This window comes from Mesoplodon bidens, assembly GCF_964165515.1.
Source record: "Mesoplodon bidens genome assembly, chromosome: 3".
NCBI lineage: Eukaryota > Metazoa > Chordata > Mammalia > Artiodactyla > Ziphiidae > Mesoplodon > Mesoplodon bidens.
Genome location: NC_138178.1, coordinates 151,697,083 through 151,716,287, shown reverse-complemented (window position 1 = coordinate 151,716,287; position 19,205 = coordinate 151,697,083). Strand labels below are relative to the sequence as shown.

At 40.8% G+C, this 19,205-nt stretch overlaps 1 protein-coding gene across 10 annotated transcripts in view; it reads right to left on the bottom strand.

Annotated features, from left to right (window-relative positions):
* TTLL5 (tubulin tyrosine ligase like 5) overlaps positions 1-19,205 on the bottom strand; it is a 310,875-nt gene that overhangs the window by 146,097 nt on the left and 145,573 nt on the right. For all 10 annotated transcript variants that reach the window (XM_081229115.1, XM_081229114.1, XM_081229113.1 and 7 more), the window contains one exon: positions 4,441-4,595. In XM_081229115.1, the coding sequence (XP_081085241.1) occupies positions 4,441-4,595 (155 nt within the window). The remainder of the gene's footprint in view (positions 1-4,440; positions 4,596-19,205) is intronic.

Here is a 19,205-nt window from a genome sequence, read left to right as displayed (position 1 = left end):
GAACATGTTTTATTAAAGAAAATAAACTCAATATTTCTGAGAACTGAAAATGAAAAGATAGGAAGTCAGAGTCCTGAATCTCCAGCAACATTCATGAGAAATAATCTAGGACATCCCCGGTGGCGCAGTAGTTAAGAATCCGCCTGCCAATGCAGGGGACACAGGTTCGAGCCCTAGTCCAGGAAGATCCCACATGCCGTGGAGCGACTAAGCCCGTGCGTCACAACTACTGAGCCTGCGCTCTAGAGCCCGCGAGCCACAACTACTGAAGCCCACGCGCCTAGAGCCCGTGCTCCGCAACAAGAGAAGCCACTGCAATGAGAAGCCCGTGCACTGCAATGAAGAGTAGCCCCCGCTTGCCGCAACTAGAGAAAGCCTGCACTCAGCAACGAAGACCCAATGCAGCCAAAAATAAACAAATAAAAAAATAAGTATTTTTTTTAAAAAAGAAATAATCTAAAACAAGGGAGAAAAGTATTAGTTAAACTGGTATCAGAATCTCTGAAAATCTGTTTCAAAAAATTATGTAAAGAAAGGTACCAGACTATAATTTATTACTAAAGAGTAAGAGGGCAGAGGAACAAGGTGACATGAAATATCACCCAAATTTCCAAGATTTGGGGCTTCATTGTACCCCATTCCCCAGTACAGAATTTAAAATTCTGACATACAGCTGTTTTCCAGAGTAGAGGCTACCAGGCCACACAGTCTAGGCCCACGATGTCTTGCCCTGTCACAAAAAGAAGGAACAAACTCATGACTGCCTTCAACCTCCCTCACCTTTAACATCGAGGAACAGATAAATCCCCAGGTTGCATGTGTGAAAAAACCAGAGATGGATAAAAATAATTCAATGACAAATGCTGGAAAAACATACAAAGGGGCAGAAGCCAGACATTCGTGGGATTCCCTGACAGCTCGATCCACGAGGAAGGGCTGGACTGGAAAAAAACAGAGCCTCAGGTTCCTGCCAAGCCGTCTGAGGCCCTGTCCTTCCCAAATCATTCCAAGCAGCAGCCAGAACTTTACAGTAACCCTTCCAGGTCTCCCAAAGAAAGATGCACTCCTCACCTAGAAAATGCTCCTCCCTGACATGGTCCAGTTCCGTGCAAGGCTGGCGGTAATGAGGAGATGCCTCTGCACATCAATCTCAGAGCCTAACAATTCCCCGGGTACCCAGAAAAATAGATAATTAAAAGGCAGCTTGAAAAACCCAACCCATTTCATTGGCTAAAGAAAAGCTTAGTACCCAGGTATTGGCATCTAGAAATCAAATACAATCCCTTTAAGAAAAAAGAGGTCGCGGACATTCGGTACCTGCATCCTGGAGGCCAGATTGTATAATTCTCAACTGGCCTTGCTCGGAGGCACACCTCAGGCTTCTAAACATGTGACTGTATTTGGCCCTGACTACATTCTCTTCTGGAGAATGGCCTGCAATTAATCTCACTTATTACCTCTGAAAAGTAACAACAGAGGAATGGCTGGCCAAGTCCAACTCCGAGTGTCTAGGGAACTGCAAGCTCCACGGCCAGGCCTCAGACTGTCTGGGCAAGGCGTGGGCTCTCTGCCTTCCTCTCCCACAACAAAGCTCCAAAAGGGACTCCAGACAGACCAAAGGAACCGAGGGATTTGAGGAGCTGGGCTGAGCTCACACTGACCCAATGGGAGACGACAGCCCTGGGCTACATTTGGGGTGGTTTCAAAACAGCGGGGGAAGAACAAGGTTGTCTGGTGAAAACTTGTGTGATCCATAAAGTTGAGAACAATAGCAATGCCACAGGGAAATGAAAAAGAACACTATTTGCTGAGTTCTTGTGAGTCACCAGTTTTCATTCCTGTGGCTACCAAGTCACTGAATCCTCCAAGATGCACATGAAAAGTACAGCCAGCATTGGATTCTCTTTACATCTTTTTATGTTTACAGGGCAGCCCCTGGTTGAGTGAATTATGAGAGTTTATCAGCACTGGAATCCACTGATGCTTTTGTAGATGTACAAGTAAGAGGACATTTTATTTACTTAGCACCCACTTCCAGGGAGATCAAAGTGCTTTAAGAACAACCTAAAAGCTCCCAAAACAGGCCAGTTTATACATAAGTATGCTTATCCAATAAAAAGATTAAATAAATAGTTCAGGGTCACTTAGTGTAAAAATCAGTAATAAAACTCACATCTCTAAGCTACTAATCCCTTATTCATTAAACTTAGTCACCCTTACTACAAAGGAAGGAACAACAAGAGACTAAATAAACATCCACAAACAGTGACTTACCAGGTAAATAAAGAAACTGGGGCATGGGACAGAGTGAATGCCTGAGGGAGGTCTGGCTGGGGCCCATGTCATGGCCAGTTCTGAAAGGACCTCTGAGAATTCATTTAAGGCTCTTTAGGGTGGGTATCTCTGGGAATTCCACATGGAACTGGAACTCCCAAGCTGAGCTTGCAGGCTGTCATGGCGACCAGAGGTCGCCATGAGGGGTGTGTGTGGGGGGGAAGGGCAGAGGAAGATTTTCCAGGGCTACCCTGGACTAGAATGGGGCCTGAGAACTGACCCTCGAGCTTGAAGAGTAGGTGAAGAGACGGCTGTTATGGGTACAACTAACCCCCAAAGGGAAAGACCAGGGGGCTTTGCAGGGGCTACTTCCTGGTGCCAGTGGTTCTGAAGTCGATTGCATCATGTGCCATTCTACCACAGCCCATGAGCACAGTCTGGCTAGGAGAAGGTCACTCACAGCACTGCACCCTAGGTCCTGCCTCTGACCTTGATGGATCCCTTCATCTTTCTGTGTCTCGGCATTAACAGGTGTCACCAAGAGAAGGCTCAAAACCCAGCCATAACTTTTATTCCAAACACAAGTATGTAAAATGCTAAAACTCAGGACTTCCCTGGCAGTCCAGTGGTTAAGAATCTGAGCTTCCACTGCAGGGGGCACGGGTTTGATCCCTGGTTGGGGATCTCATCCTGCATGCCCTGTGGTGCAGCCAAAAAAAAAAAAAAAAAGCTAAAACTATTTTTCCAAAATGTATAGTCTTGACATTTTGCTTACCGTATGGAAAACGGTTGCAGCCTTGTCATATAGACAATATATCCAAGATTGCAGAGCAAGTGTTTTCCATAGAAACAAGGCTCTGATTGTAAAATGAAAATGGAATATTTGGAAATATTTTATATGGAAAATAAAGCTCTGTGGTATAAACAGAATTTCTTTTTTACGACTTATGTTTTAGGAATGCGGTTACTCTGGAATCGTAAATCACCAAAGGACAGACTTCTCCTATGAAGAGAATAGTGTGGGAGGATGTCCCGTCTTCAAAAGTCCTGCCTCTTGGTCTTCAACTCTTCATAATTCTGAATTGAGATGATTCTTTTCACCCTTGACCACAATGATCACTGGTATGAAAGACACCGTACCAGAGCATGATGTAATGCACTTATGTTTATCTTGCTTCCTGGGCAGAGTCTCTGCTTCCCAAATTAGTTCCTTAAGTAATCATTCTAACACCAACAGATACTTGAACAACAATTAGGTATTTCCTCCATGCCCAAGCCTTCGGTTGCCCCTCCAACCTCAGGGCAGGGCAGCATCCAAAGAGGTGGCTGGTTGGCAGAGGCTGATGTGCTGGCCTGGGGTAGGGAGTTGGTGGGACACCTGTGGCAGAGTGTCTTTATTTGGAGGGAACAATATCTCAGCTGGTTGGAATACTTCATTGTAACAGTCACATTCCATTCTAGCTCATCTGACTCAGGGACAGATGCAATTAAACCCATATTTAATAGTCACTAAAGCAAGATGTACTGGGAATCTGTTTCTTCTTACGTTTTTTAAACAGGGGAACTTGAAATACAGATCGAGACTAGAATTCAATACAGTAGTTTCTTTTTTAAATCAGAAGTTGCTGACTTTATGGCCAGAATCTATTTGGATCTATCCTCTGCCACTTTGCTCAACTACATAAAGGGAATTTCCTTCCCACTTTCCAAATGAACATTGTCCAGGGAGGCTGTTTGAGTTTAATTAGATAACCTACATAAAAAATATAAAATATGTGCTTCAAAAGAAAAGAGTCCAAAGTTACTGAAACACAATGTAATACAAGGTATAAAAAAGGAATTAGGAGACAAGGAGAAAATGTCAAAAGTCAATACACAAAAATGTTGACTGTGAGCAAGGATTAAGCATAGTATAAATTCTTGCTCTTTCACCCGGAAGTGAACTTGCTGAACTGTATCAGAAATTTCCTTTTCGTTTGATTTGCCCACAGGCTGTCTTACAAGTGAAATGAGGCCCTATATTCAAGCACCAGAGGATTAGGACACGTGGGGAAAGGCACCTGTCTTGCTGGTGCCTGTGCAGGGAACTCAAAGTGCGAATGACTTGCTTAGGATCCAGGCTGCCCCTGTGTGACCCAAATGCCGCCTCCATGGCCCTTTACATACCTGCTTCCAGGAGGGGCGGAGTGGCTCTCAGGAGCTTGGGGGTCTGACTGTATTGACCATGTTGGGCCACTAGGACTGATGACAGGCCGAAGTGTGTGGGGAGTTGAAGCACTGCTTCTGTTTATGACGCCACTTGCCAAATTCAGGTTTGTTACCTAGAAATGAAGTGAGAGAAATAACCTGATTTTACAGAGTTTTAGAAAAGTATCATTAAAATCATTATGGGGAAAATCATGTAGAGTCCAGGAGATGCTGACCCACCTGAGCTTAAACAGTGGTTGCCACAAAGGCACTCATTAAAGGCTGGCTTCTGTACACATCCAAGAGCACAGGTGAGGGTGGCTAGTGTCAATATAAATTAACGAGTATTTATTCTGCCCCTACTATGTGCAAAGCACCATACTATGCGAGGTGCTATGAAATACAAAGATTAATGACAAAAACAGCAAGTACTTACTGAGTATTTACTCTGTGTCACACAAGGTTCTAAGAATTAGGCAAACTACTTAGCCTTTCTGACCCTTGTGTCATATGAAAGTTCTAAATGCTCGATAAATTTTAGTTTAAATAATAATTATTATTAATAATAATTTATAATACTTAATGATAATATTTATTATTTATTTATTAATAATAAATAATAATAATTACTATATAAAGAACTCACTGATATAGAAAAAAGATGCACAGGCAATAGAAAAATGGGCACTGACTTTAATAAACAATTTACAAAAATGGAATATAATTAGCCAATTAAACAATTAAAACTAGTCATTTCCACTGTCAATCAAAGAAATGTAAATTACAAGATAACACTTTCGTGTGTTACACTGACATAAATAATATCCAAAAATATAGTACCTAACCATGGCAAGGGTGATATTAGATATGTACTTATACTATTTATGAGACTATTAATTGGTACAATCTTTCTACAAATAAATTTGGCAATATATTATTAGAAGTATCAAAATATTTGTACACTTTGATGCTATACTCTAACTCATAGGAACTACGCTAAAAAAACAACTGCAGATCATTAATGAGGTGAGTATTATAATAGCAGTTACTATCCAGCAGCACTTACAATGTGCCAAGCTCTGTATAAATGAGTATATTACATGCATCTCATTCAAACTGTCATAATGCTATTGGCAAGTACTATTATAATCCCCACTTTACAAAGAAAGAAACTGAGGCCTAGGAATAAATGGCAGAACCAGGGTCTGAACCATAGTCTTTGAAACTCCAAATCGCATGTTCTTACTCACTACACTATGCTGTGAACAGAAACTGAAAACAAGCATTGATTTTAATACTGAAAAAGGAAAGATCTAAATGGCTGAGAGTATTTAAATAAATTATGTTAAATAAATATGTTAAATAAATTTTGCTCTAAACATATAAGGGAATATTATGTATCCATTAGAATTTTTTTGGAGAATACTTAGCAATATAGTAACATGCTGATATCTCAAGTTAAAAAACAAAATCACAATATGAAACTGTACAGAGAGCAGAAGCAATTTCCTTAAATGAACACATACACGGACACACACTCTAAAGAGCATGTATTACTTTTATAATCCAAAAGAAAAAAATGTAAGTTATTATAAAAAATACAGGTGCGAGGTGATAACCTTAAAACCTGGCTGGAAAGAGTGGAATCAGAAGAGAAAGGATGGTTCAAGAAGCATTTCAAATGAGATGTACAGGGAATGCTGAAAAGAGGGGGTGTACTCAAAGCTGCATGCAGGGTGCTGAGTAGGAGACACTAAGGAATAGTGAAGTGAGGAGATATGAATTCCAAGAAAAGTGTCCTCCTATGAAATGTCCCAGGAAGATAACAATTTTGACATTTACAAATAGAAGAATTCTGGATTTTTAAAAAATCTGGTAATTCTGAAAGAAAATAAGTCATTTTTAGTAACAGTATAGTGCTTCATTCCTAGTTACAGAATTCAGTGACAACAGCCCAGGACTGTGTCTTCACACCAAAGGACCCAAATATTTTTCTTGTGATGAAAGCCACTTTGTCTAAGTCGGGAGTGATCTCTGGTGTCTGTGGAGGCTGGGGGCCAGAACACTCAGACTGCACCCTCCAGTGTGGCCCCAGATTCAGAGTAAGCCTCAGGAGCCAACCCTGGCTTGTCAATTCTGACCCCCTTCTGCCACTACCGGGGAGGAGAAAGACCACGCTGATGAAAGTGTGGGGAAGACAGTGTGGCAGATTAGGGCAGTGTTCTCTGGCCCCCAGGGCCTCTGAAAAGCCTTGTCCTTCTTCCTGCACCCTACCTAGTGGCAACAAAGGCCAGGTTCTCGGACGATCAAACAGATTCCCTGTAGGACTGAACTCACCCCCGTCCCATACTGAACGCTTCTCCTTCCTGCCCTGATCCCTGGCACTAAATATTAGGCTTTTCAAATTAGACATGAGCTTGGAGCTTATAAAGATACTACAAAGTGGAAAGGTCTTTATGATAACTAACAGATTCTCCAATTACTGCCTCAGTCAGTTGCGACAAAAACCTCATAAAAGAGGCTTATTAATAATTTATAGTGGAACAGCAGTAAAATAAACAAAAGATACATACTTTACCATGTTTAGTGTAAACAGTATAGCTGGAGATTAGTGAATGGGAAGGAGAAGAGATATCAGATTTGGTACATCTTCTCTCTTTTGTCCAGGCTGCACTTAACTGAAACATCATCATTTTCATCATAATCATGAACACTTACTGAATGCTCACCATGTGCCATGGGCTTAGATGTCTTTGCATTATCTTGACGTGTATTATCTCACTTAACCCTGAGCAAGCCTTTGAAGGAGGTTCTATTGTTACCCCATTTAACAGAAGAGGCAACTAAAGTCTAGAGAGGGTAAACAATTAGACAAAAGTAACACACCTAGTAGGTGGCAGGGCCAAGATTAGAACAGAGAATGTTCTCCTCCAAATGCATGTGGAATACTTTTTCCAAATAATATGGCTTAACATCTGAGTCCTTACAGTGGAAGTGTCAGGCACTTATAAGTGAGGTTTTACCAATATATCTCCCTCCTTATTCATTACTCATGGAGGTAGATACTGTGATACTCCCTTGTGGGATTATAGATCCCCAACCAGGGATCAACCCTGGGCCGTCAGCAGTGAGAGGATGGAGTCCTAACCACTGGACTGCCAGGGAATTCCCCCAGTACTCCCTTTCCAGATATGGAGAAACAAAGGGTCAGAGAAGTTACGGTAAGTAATTTATTCACGGTCACATAACAGTTGCAGAACTGGTACTCTTGTCTTAAAATCCATTTTCTAGTTTTGAAACTAGTAGGGAAACTGTCCTAGTTACCCTTGATTATTAGAGATTTTTGAAAATATAATCAGATACAGACCTCAAATTTGGAAAACAGTGATTATACAGGGATTGATTATACCTAACTATTCCAGCATTTTCTACTTTTCCTTAAATTTTATTTCCCACTTGTTACCCTTCACCAGAGGATATTAAAAAAGTAGAGCAACAAAAAAAACAAAACAAAACCATCCTTAGGGGCTGCCCTGGTGGCGCAGTGGTTAAGAATCCATCTGCCAATGCAGGGGACACGGGTTCGAGCCCTGGTCTGGGAAGATACCACATGCCGCGGAGCAACTAAGCCCGTGTGCCACAACTACTGAGCCTACGCTCTAGAGACCATGAGCCACAACTACTAAGCCTGCACGCCACAACTACTGAAGCCTGTGTGCCTAGAGCCTGTGCTCCGCAAAAAGAGAAGCCACCACAATGAGAAGAGCGCACACTGCAGCAAAGAGTAGCCCCCGCTCGCCGCAACTAGAGAAAGCCCGCACACAGCAACGAAGACTCAACACAGCCAAATATAAATAAATAAAATAAATAAATGTATTAAAAAAACAACATCCTCAATCAGTTTTGTTTCTTAGCAGATATAGTAAAAGATGGCATGAACATAAAACAAATTTTGGACTCTTGGTGGATTTTGTTTTTTCATGTAACATCCATTATGCATTTCAAGGATAAACCAAAAATTGGTAGTCATTATGATTTCCTTCTACACAAAAGCAAAGCATCCTTAATTTATTTTGAGAAAAATAGCAAAAATGACCACTGCTTAAATATGAGACTATGTAAGGAATAAGAAAACTTTTAAAGCTTTTCATCTTTCCTTCCAAACGATTCCTGCCTTAAAAAAAAAAAAAAAAGTAACTGGTAGATAGCCTTATCCACCAGAGGGCAGACAACAGAAGCAAGAAGAACTACAATCCTGCAGCCTGTGGAATGAAAACCACATTCATAGAAAGATAGACAAAATGCAAAAGCAGAGGACTATGTACCAGATGAAGGAACAAGATAAAACCTCAGCAAAACAACTAAATGAAGTGGAGATAGGCAACCTTCCAGAAAAAGAATTTAGAATAATGATAGTGAAGATGATCCAGGAGCTTGGAAAAAGAATGGAGGCAAAGATCGAGAAGCTTCAAGAAGTGTTTCACAAAGACCTAGAAGAATTAAAGAACAAACAAACAGAGATGAACAATACAATAACTGAAATGAAAAATACACAAGAAGAAATCAATAGCAGAATAACTGAGGCAGAGGAATGGATAAGTGACCTGGAAGACAGAAAGGTGGAATTCACGGCCATGGAACAGAATTAAAAAAGAAAGAGTGAAAAGAGATGAAGATAGCCTAAGGACCTCTGGGACAACATTAAACGCACCAACATTCGCATTATAGGGGTCCCAGAAGGAGAAGAGAGAAAGGACCTGTGAAAAGATTTGAGAAGATTACAGTCGAAAACTTCCCTAAGGCTTCCCTGGTGGCGCAGTGGTTAAGAATCCACCTGCCAATGAAGAGGACTCGGGTTCGGCCCTGGTCCAGGAAGATCCCACATGCTACGGAGCAACTAAGCCCATGCAAATCAACTAATGAGCCTGCGCTCTAGAGCCCACGAGCCACAACTACTGAGCCCAAGTGCCAAAACTACCGAAACCCACGTGCCTAGAGCCCATACTCCGCAACAAGAGAAGCCCTGCAATAAGAAGCCCGCGCACCACAATGAAGAGTAGCCCCCATTTGCCACAACTAGAGACAGCCTGCACTCAGCAGTGAAGACCCAAAGCAGCCCAAAAATAAATAAGTAAATAAAAAATTAAAAAAAAAAGAAAACTCCCATAACATGGGAAAGGAAATAGCCACCCAAGTCGAGGAAGCAAGCACAGAGAGTCCCAGGCAGGATAAACCCAAGGAGAAATACGGGAGACACACAGTAATCAAACTGACAAGAGTTAAACACACCGAAAAATTATTAAAAGCAACAAGGGAAAAATGACAAATAACATACAAGGGAACTCCCATCAGGTTAACAGCTGACTTCTCAGCAGAAACTCTACAAGCCAGAAGCAAGTAGTATGATATGTTTAAAGTGATGAAAGAGAAGAACCTACAACCAAGATTACTCTACCCAGCAAGGATCTCGTTCAGATTCGATGGAGAAATCAAAAGCTTTACAGACAAGCAAAAGCTAAGAGAATTCAGCACCACCATACCAGCGCTACAACAAATGCTAAAGGAACTTCTCTAAAGTGGGAAACAAAAGAGAAGAAAAGGACCTACAGAAACAAACCCAAAACAATTAAGAAAATGGTAATAGGAGCACACATATTGATAATTACCTTAAATGTGAATGGATTAAATGCTCCAGCCAAAAGACACAGGCTCATTGAATGGATACAAAAACAAGACCAATATATATGCTGTGTACAAGAGACCCATTTCAGACCTAGGGACACATACAGACTGCAAATGAGGGGATGGAAAAAGATATTCCATGCAAATGGAAATCAAAAGAAAGGTGGAGAAGCAATACTCATATCAGATAAAATAGACTTGAAAATAAAGAATGTTACAAGAGACAAGGACAGACTCTACGTAATGATCAAGGGATCAATCCAAGAAGAGGTAAAAATTATAAATATGTATGCACCCAACGTAGGAGCACCTCAATACATAAGGTAACAGCTATAAAAGAGGAAATCAACAGTAACACAATAATAGTGGGGGACTTTAACACCTCACTTACACCAATGGACACATCATCCAGACAGAAAATTAATAAGGAAACACAAGCTTTAAATGACACAATAGACCAGATAGATTTAACTGATATTTACGGGACATTCCATCCAAAAACAGCAGATTATACTTTCTCCTCAAGTGCACACGAACATTCTCCAAGAGAGATCACATCTTGGGTCACAAATCAAGCCTCAGTAAATTCAAGAAAATTGAAATCATATCAAGCATCTTGTCCAACCACAACACTATGAGATTAGAATTAAATTACAGGGAAAAAAACGTAAAAAACACAAAAAAAGGGAGGCTAAACAATACATTGCTAAATAACCAAGAGATCATTGAAGAAATCAAAGAGGAAATCAAAAAATACCTAGAGACAAATGACAATGAAAACACGACCATCCAAAACTTATGGGATGCAGCAAAAGCAGTTCTAAGAGGGAAGTTTATAGCAATACAATTCTACCTTAAGGAACAAGAAAAATCTCAAATAAACAATCTAAATTTACACCTAAAGGAACTAAAAAAAGAAGAACAAACAAAACCCAAAGGTAGTAGAAGGAAAGAAATCATAAAGATCAGAGGAGAAATAAATGAAATAGAAACAAAGAAAACAATAGCAAAGACCAATAAAACTAAAAGCTGGTTCTTTGAGATGATAAACAAGATGGATAAACCTTTAGCCAGACTCAGCAAGGAAAAGAGGGAAATTATACTCCAATAAAGACGTTAAAAAAAAAAAAAGGAAAAAAGAAAAAGAGGGTGAGGACACAAATCAATAAAATTAGAAATGAAAAAGGAGAAGTTACAACAGACACCGCATAAATACAAAGCATCATAAAAGACTACTACAAGCAACTCTGTGCTAATAAAATGGACAACCTGGAAGAAATGGACAAATTCTTAGAAAGGTATAACCTTCTAAGACTGAACCAGGAAGAAACAGAAAATATGAACAGACCAATCACAAGTAATGAAATTGAAACTCTGATTAAAAATCTTCCAACAAACAGAAGTCCAGAACCAGATGGCTTCACAGGTGAATTCAATCAAACATTTATTTATTTATTTATTTATTTATTTATTTTTTGCGGTTCGCGGGCCTCTCACTGTTGTGGCCTCTCCCCTTGCGGAGCACAGGCTCCGGACGCGCAGGCTCAGCGGCCATGGCTCACGGGCCTAGCCGCTCCGCGGGATGTGGGATCTTCCCAGACCGGGGCACGAACCCGCGTCCTCTGCATCGGCAGGCGGACTCTCAACCACTGCGCCACCAGGGAAGCCCTCAATCAAACATTTAGAGAAGAGATAACACCCATCCTTCTCAAACTCTTCCAAAGAATTGCAGAGGAAGGAACACTCCCAAACTCATTCTACGAGGCTACCATCACCCTGATACCAACACCAGACAAAGACACCACAAAAAAAGAAAACTGCAGACCAATATCACTGATGAATATAGATGCAAAAATCCTCAACAAAATACAGGCAAACAGAATGCAACAGCACATTAAAAGGATCATACACCATGATCATTTGGGATTTATCCCAGGGATGCAAGGATTCTTCAATATACACAAATCAATCACTGGGATACACCATATTAACAAATTGAAAAATAAAAACCATATGATCATCTCAATAGATGCAGAAAAAGCTTTTGACAAAATTCAACACCTATTTATGATCAAAACTCTCCAGAAAGTGGGCAAAGAGGGAACCTACCTCAACATAATAAAGGCCATATACGACAAACCCACAGCAAACATCGTTCTCAATGGCGAAAAACTGAAAGCATTTCCTCTAAGATCAGCAACAAGACAAGAATGGCCACTCTCGCCACTCTGATTTGACATAGTTTTGGAAGTCCTAGCCACGGCAATCAGAGAAGAAAAAGAAATAAAAGGAATACAAATTGGAAAAGAAGAAGTAAAACTGTCACTGTTTGCAGATGACATGATACTATACATAGAGAATCCTAAGATGCCACCAGAAAACTACTAGAGCTAATCAATGAATTTGGTAAAGTTGTACGATACAAAATTAATGCACAGAAATCTCTTGCATTCCTATATACTAACAACAAAAAATCAGAAAGAGAAATTATGGAAACAATCCCATTCACCATTGCAGCAAAAAGAATAAAATACCTAGGAATAAACCTACCTAAGAAAGTAAAAGACCTGTACTCAGAAAACTATAAGACACTGATGAAAGAAATTAAAGATGACACAAACAGATGGAGAGATCTACCATGTTCTTGCATTGGAAGAAGCAATATTGTGAAAATGACTATACTACCCAAAGCAATCTACAGATTCAGTGCAATCCCTATCAAATTACCAATGGCATTTATTTTTTACAGAACTAGAACAAAAAATCTTAAATTTTGTACAGAGACACAAAAGACCCTGAATAGCCAAAGCAATCTTGAGGGAAAAAAACAGAGATGGAGGAATCAGACTCCCTGACTTCAGACTATATGACAAAGCTACAGTAATCAAGACAATATGGTACTGGCACAAAAACAGGAATATAGATCAATGGAACAAGATAGAAAGCCCAGAGATAAACCCACGCACCTATGGTCAACTAAGTTATGACAAAGGAGGCAAGGATATACAATGGAGAAAAGATAGTCTCTTCAATAAGTGGTGCTGGGAAAACTGGACAGCTACATGTAAAAGAATGAAATTAGGACACTCCCTAACACCAAACACAAAAATAAACTCAAAATGGATTAAAGATCTAAATGTAAGACTGGACACTATGGAACTCTTAGGGGAAAACACAGGAAGAACACTCTGACATAAATCACAGCAAGATCTTTTTTAATCCACCTCCTAGAGTAATGAAAATAAAGACAAAAATAAAGAAATGGGACCTAATGAAACTTAAAAGCTTTTGCACAGCAAAGGAAACTATAAACAACATGAAAAGACAACCCTCAGAATGGGAGAAAATATTTGCAAATGAATCAATGGACAAAGGGTTAATCTCCAAAAAGTATAAACAGCTCATGCAGCTCAATATTAAAAAAACAAACACCACAATCAAAAATGGGCAGAAGACCTTCATAGACATTTCGCCAAGGAAGACATACAGATGGCCAAGAAGCACATGAAAAGCTGCTCAATGTCACTAATTATTAGAGAAATGCAAATCAAAACTACAATGAGGTATCACCTCACACCAGTTAGAATGGGCATCACCAGAAAATCTACAAACAAGAAATGCTGGAGAGGGTGTGGAGAAAAGGGAACCCTCCTGCACTGTTGGTGGGAATGTAAATTGATACAGCCTCTATGGAGAACAGTATGGAGGTTCCTTAAAAAACTAAAAATAGAATTACTGTATGACTCAGCAACCCCACTACTGGGCATATACCCAGAGAAAACCATACTTCAGAAAGACACATGTATCCCAATGTTCATTGCAGCACTATTTACAAAAGCCAGGTCATGGAAGCAACCTAAATGTCCATCAACAGACGAGTGGATAAAGAAGATGTGGTACATATATACAATGGAATATTACTCAGCCATAAAAAGGAGCGAAATTGGGTCATTTGTAGATGTGTGGATGGACCTAGAGACTGTCATACAGAGTGAAGTAAGTCAGAAAGAGAAAAACAAATATCGAATATTAACGCAGATATGTGGAATCTAGAAAAATGGTACAGATGAACCGGTTTGCAAGGCAGAAATAGAGACACAGATGTAGAGAAGAAACGTATGGACACGAAGGGGGAAAGCGGGTGTGGGGGTGTGGGGGGATAAATTAAGTCTCTCTAGAAATACAGGGATCATATGTATTATTGGCCACAGCACTAAGTGCTCCTCACATGACATATGCCTGGGAAATGGCAGCTTACTATCACCTTTATCATCCTCTTAGATAATGCATCTCAGGGGATTAGGAAAAGTAGTTCTTTTAAGTAATACATTACACATTTGAATAATAAAGTTTTGCTAGACTTTATGTTACCAAGTTCAGCTGCCAGATGCCAGGCATGTTTACACAGATCTTCTACCTTTCATAGTGCACTTTTTGAGCAGCAGATAACTAACCCAGAGATTCACATATGCACTCACTTGCTGAAATCAACAGTACTCTTATGTACAAAATTTTCTAACTGGGATGCCACAATAGGAACATTTATTATATAAAAACCATATTGTCTCCCATAGAGTAGGAGCAAAATAAAATGTTTTACCTTAAAAAAAAAAAAAAAAAGAGTAACCGGGACTTCCCTGGTGGCACAGTGGTTAAGAATTCGCTTGCCAATGCAGGGGACGTGGGTTCTATCCCTGGTCCAGGAAACTCCCACACGCTGTGAAGCAACTAAACCTGTGAACCACAACTACTGAGCCTGCCCTCTAGGGCCCACGTGCCGCAACTACTTAAGCCAGTGCACCTAGAGCCCGTGCCTTGCAACGAGAGAAAAGCTCGAACGCAGCAACAAAGACCCAGTGCGGCCAAAAATAAAAATTAAATTAAAAAGAAAAGTAACCTATCTCTATTAAAAATAACAACCAGACCCTCTAAAATATTCTACTCTTACTTTTGTGGTTTTGTCTAGAAGACACTCAGTGCCTAGCCCAGAACTACCTCCATTCCACCCAGCTCTGTCTTCCTAGGATATACATTGCTAGTGAATAATCAAACAATTTGGGGCTCACTTAGATATGGCCTCAGAGTCTTCTTTACACAGTCCTCCAGGCAGCTGTCACTAAACAATCAGAACTGACAGGGGAGACAAGTACTTTCAATCCTTGTTCTAGAGCAGCACTACCCAACAGAAATGGATGGAATCCATCACCCATTAACAATTGCGATGGAAATGTTCTGTAATCTGCACTGTCCAATACAGTAGCTACTAGCCACAGGTGACTGTTATGTACTTGCAGTGTGACTATGACTGAGGAACTGGGTTTTAGACTTTATTGAACTTAAATTTTAAAAGCCACATGAAGGTAGTGGCCACCTTAAAGGACAGCACAGCTCTGGAGCCTCAGCCAGATCTGGTTGAATCTTATGGGTACAGATTTATGCCTGGCTAAAGTTCAGTCTACGCAAATCATCTCTAGATTAAATGAATTAAGAATGCCTCTGGGGGCTTCCCTGGTGGCTCAGTGGTTGAGAGTCTACCTGCCGATGCAGGGGACACGGGTTCGTGCCCTGGTCCGGGAGGATCCCGCATGCCACGGAGCGGCTGGGCCCGTGAGCCATGGCCGCTGAGCCTGCGCGTCTGGAGCCTGTGCTCCGCAACGGGAGAGGCCACAACAGTGAGAGGCCGCGTATTGCAAAAAAAAAAAAAAAAAAAAAAAGAATGCCTCTGGTCCTTCCTTTCAGCTTCTCAGTTTTTTCTAGAATAGACAGAAGAAGTCACCGAACTAAAATGGACCGGAGCATCAATTCTGGCCCTAGCAGCACCTTGTCTTTACTAGGTAAGACCAAAGGGTAGGGCTAATCTCCCAGCATTGGACCGATCTTAAGACACTCTACAAGCCAGTTAGAGTTCACACCTGGAGGTTTCTTCCTTAACAGGACAGAAGGATGATGACTACTCCTGTCACCAGGCTGCCTCTGCTTCTCTGTCCACCTACATTTCTCCAGATAACATAATAAAACCAGCTTTGAACAGATGAAGAGAAAATGGAAAATGGCATTTATTTATACCTGATTTGCAACAATGGTTAACAGTTCACCGCTGAAGAATTTTTTTTAAAAAGACAGGCTCACAACACATAAAGACACCACAGCGCCAGTCCCAAAACAGAGGCTCATTGTTTTAGTTAGGAGTATTAGGCTATTAAGGTACAGGGTGTAGCCAGTGGGCCAGTTGGCTTCTCTGGGCTAATAATCAGAGACTATGCTACTAAATCTAGGCTGGGCAACTCATGAATTTATGCCATTGGTCACAAAGGGGTCTGGAAGATAGGATACTTAACTAAAACTCATTTTAATTATTGAGTTGAAGAACATGCCTTACTGATAATGGGTATCAACATCTTTATGTTGCCTATAAGAATTTTATGTCTATGTTTGGACCTCTAAAATGTTCTGCCATAATTAATTTTTTTAGCAAACATGAAATCTTTCAGGTTCCACTACAATAACAGTAATAATAACAACAAAGTCATATTAGCACTAATGATGGCTAAATTTAATGAACACTTTGTTTTTGCCAGGCATTGTTCTAAGCAACTAACTCAGTCTTCAAGACAGATCTGTTAGGTACAATTACTGCCCTCATTTATAGATGGGGAAACTGAGTTTAAGAGGTAAAAACCTTGCTCAAGAACAAATAATTGTGTCGGTCCCTAGTTTCAATTCCTGTCCTGCCTGATACAATACCTCCCAATCGTGTAGTTTTAACCACTGTGTTACTCTCACGGCCTCATACCTTTGAATCTGAACTTACTATTCTGTCTGTGGACCAGCAGCATCTGCACTTACCTGGGAGCTTGTTAAAAATGCAGACTCAATCCAGCCTCAGCCCCAGTGAACAGAAATCTGCATTTGACAAGAGCCACAGGTAATTCATATGCATCTTAAAGTATGAGAAGCACTTGCTACAGGAGATGGTAGGAAAGGAAAGGAAAGAACAGGAAAGAAAAACCGTTCAAAGCTTCTCCTCTATAAAGCTCAGGGGATCTTCCAAAAACCAGCAGAAATGCTCGAACAGAGTGAGGAACAAGATATTAAAACAACCAACGGGAAGGAGTAGAGATAATAATTCTATCAAGAACTTTGAGGTTTTACTATTTCTCATTGCTATTTGGATGTTCAAACATTAATATGAATAATTGTTAAATATGCCAAGGATGCAAAAGTGGATAAAACAGTTTAGAACAAGCTTCTAAAATTTCAAGTCTACTCATGCTGCCATGAGAAATAGTGGTCATTAAAAATAAACCAAGACATTCTCTTTCTGACTTACTTCACTCTCTGTATGACAGACTCTAGGTCCATCCACCTCACTACAAATAACTCAATTTCGTTTCCTTTTATGGCTGAGTAATATTCCACTGTATATATGTGCCACATCTTTATCCATTCATTTGTCAGTGGGCATTTAGGTTGCTTCCATGTCCTGGCTACTGTAAATAGTGCTGCAATGAACATTGTGGTACACGTCTCTTTTTGAATTATGGTTTTCTCAGGGTATGTGCCCAGTAGTGGAATTCCTGGGTCATATGGTAGTTCTATTTTTAGTTTTTTAAGGAACCTCCATACTGTTTTCCATAGTGGTCGTATCAATTTACATTCCCACCAACAGTGCAGGAGGGTTCCCTTTTCACCACACCCTTTCCAGCATTTACTGTTTCTAGATTTTTTAATAATGGCCATTGCTAACACGTATATATGGAATCTAAAAAAAAAAAATGGTACTGATGAACCTAGTTGCAAAGCAGGAATAAAGAGACAGACATAAAAAATGGACTCGAGGACACGGGGTGGGAGGGCGAAGCTGGGGCGAAGGGAGAGTAGCATCGACGTACATACACGACGGAATGTAAAATAGGTGGCTGGTGGGGAGCAGCAGCACAGCACAGGGAGATCGGCTCGGTGCTTTGCGATGACCTAGAGGGGTGGGATAGGGAGGGTGGGAGGGAGACCCAAGAGGGAGGGGATATGGGGACATGTGTATGCATATGGGTGATTCGCTTTGTTGTGCAACAGAAACTAACAGCATTGTGAAGTATAGTCCAATAAAGATCTATTAAAAAAATAATAAACCAAGACATTTAAGCCTCATAACAACCAGCTTGTTAAATATTCTTCCACCCCTGCCTTTCTCTAGTTGGTTAGCTAAATGAATGAGCGTCTGTGGGAAAATCTAGTCACCGGCTTGTATCACGGCCTAAGCCTTAGGGCCTGCTGGGAGATGTTTCACCTCTTGCTCTCCTCCTCCTCCTCTTTCTCTTCTGCTCCCACTCTCCTGGAGCGGCTTCTCCAGAGGTGCCACTCCCATTCCCTTCCTCATGTCCACTGCCACGGTGACCTCAGTGCATTTTTTTCTTTTAGTACCAAAACTCTGTTTATTTTAGAGCCAACCTTCCGAATAAGGCAGGTGAGCAAATATCTGAATGCGTGGGGTAGGGACACATTGCACGCATTCCATCTAGACAGGTGTTTAAATTACAGCGGGAATAAATACAGGTGATGGATTGAAAGAGCGGGTAGAAGACACACAGAGGGGGAGGCCAATGTCCGGTGGCTGGCCCGCCCAAGTGTTACCGCTTGTTACTGCTGTTTGCTGAAAGTAGCGCTGCTGCCAGTGCTATCATTAAAATATGATACTATTGCCCTGATGGCTTCCCAGAATATACCCACCGCCCACCCAGATACACAGCCTTTTGGTACCCAAAGAGGATCCAGGGCCAGGCCTAACTAAATCACTATTGCTCTACTGGCGCACGCTCTAGAAATGCTACAGTCCTGAATGCTCGCATGAAGTCCAGAACTCAAAGACAATTCAATAAATATTTACTGGATCGCTGATCATGGGCAAAGCCTTGGGTAAAGTCCTAAGAGAATGGGTTCTAAAATGCGGCCTTTGCCCCTAAGCCGTGAAGGAATTGGTAACCTAGTGAGACAGACACCTAGACAAATAGCAATATTAAAGGCCTCCAGAATATGATAATTGCCATAATAAAAGTGTTAAGGAA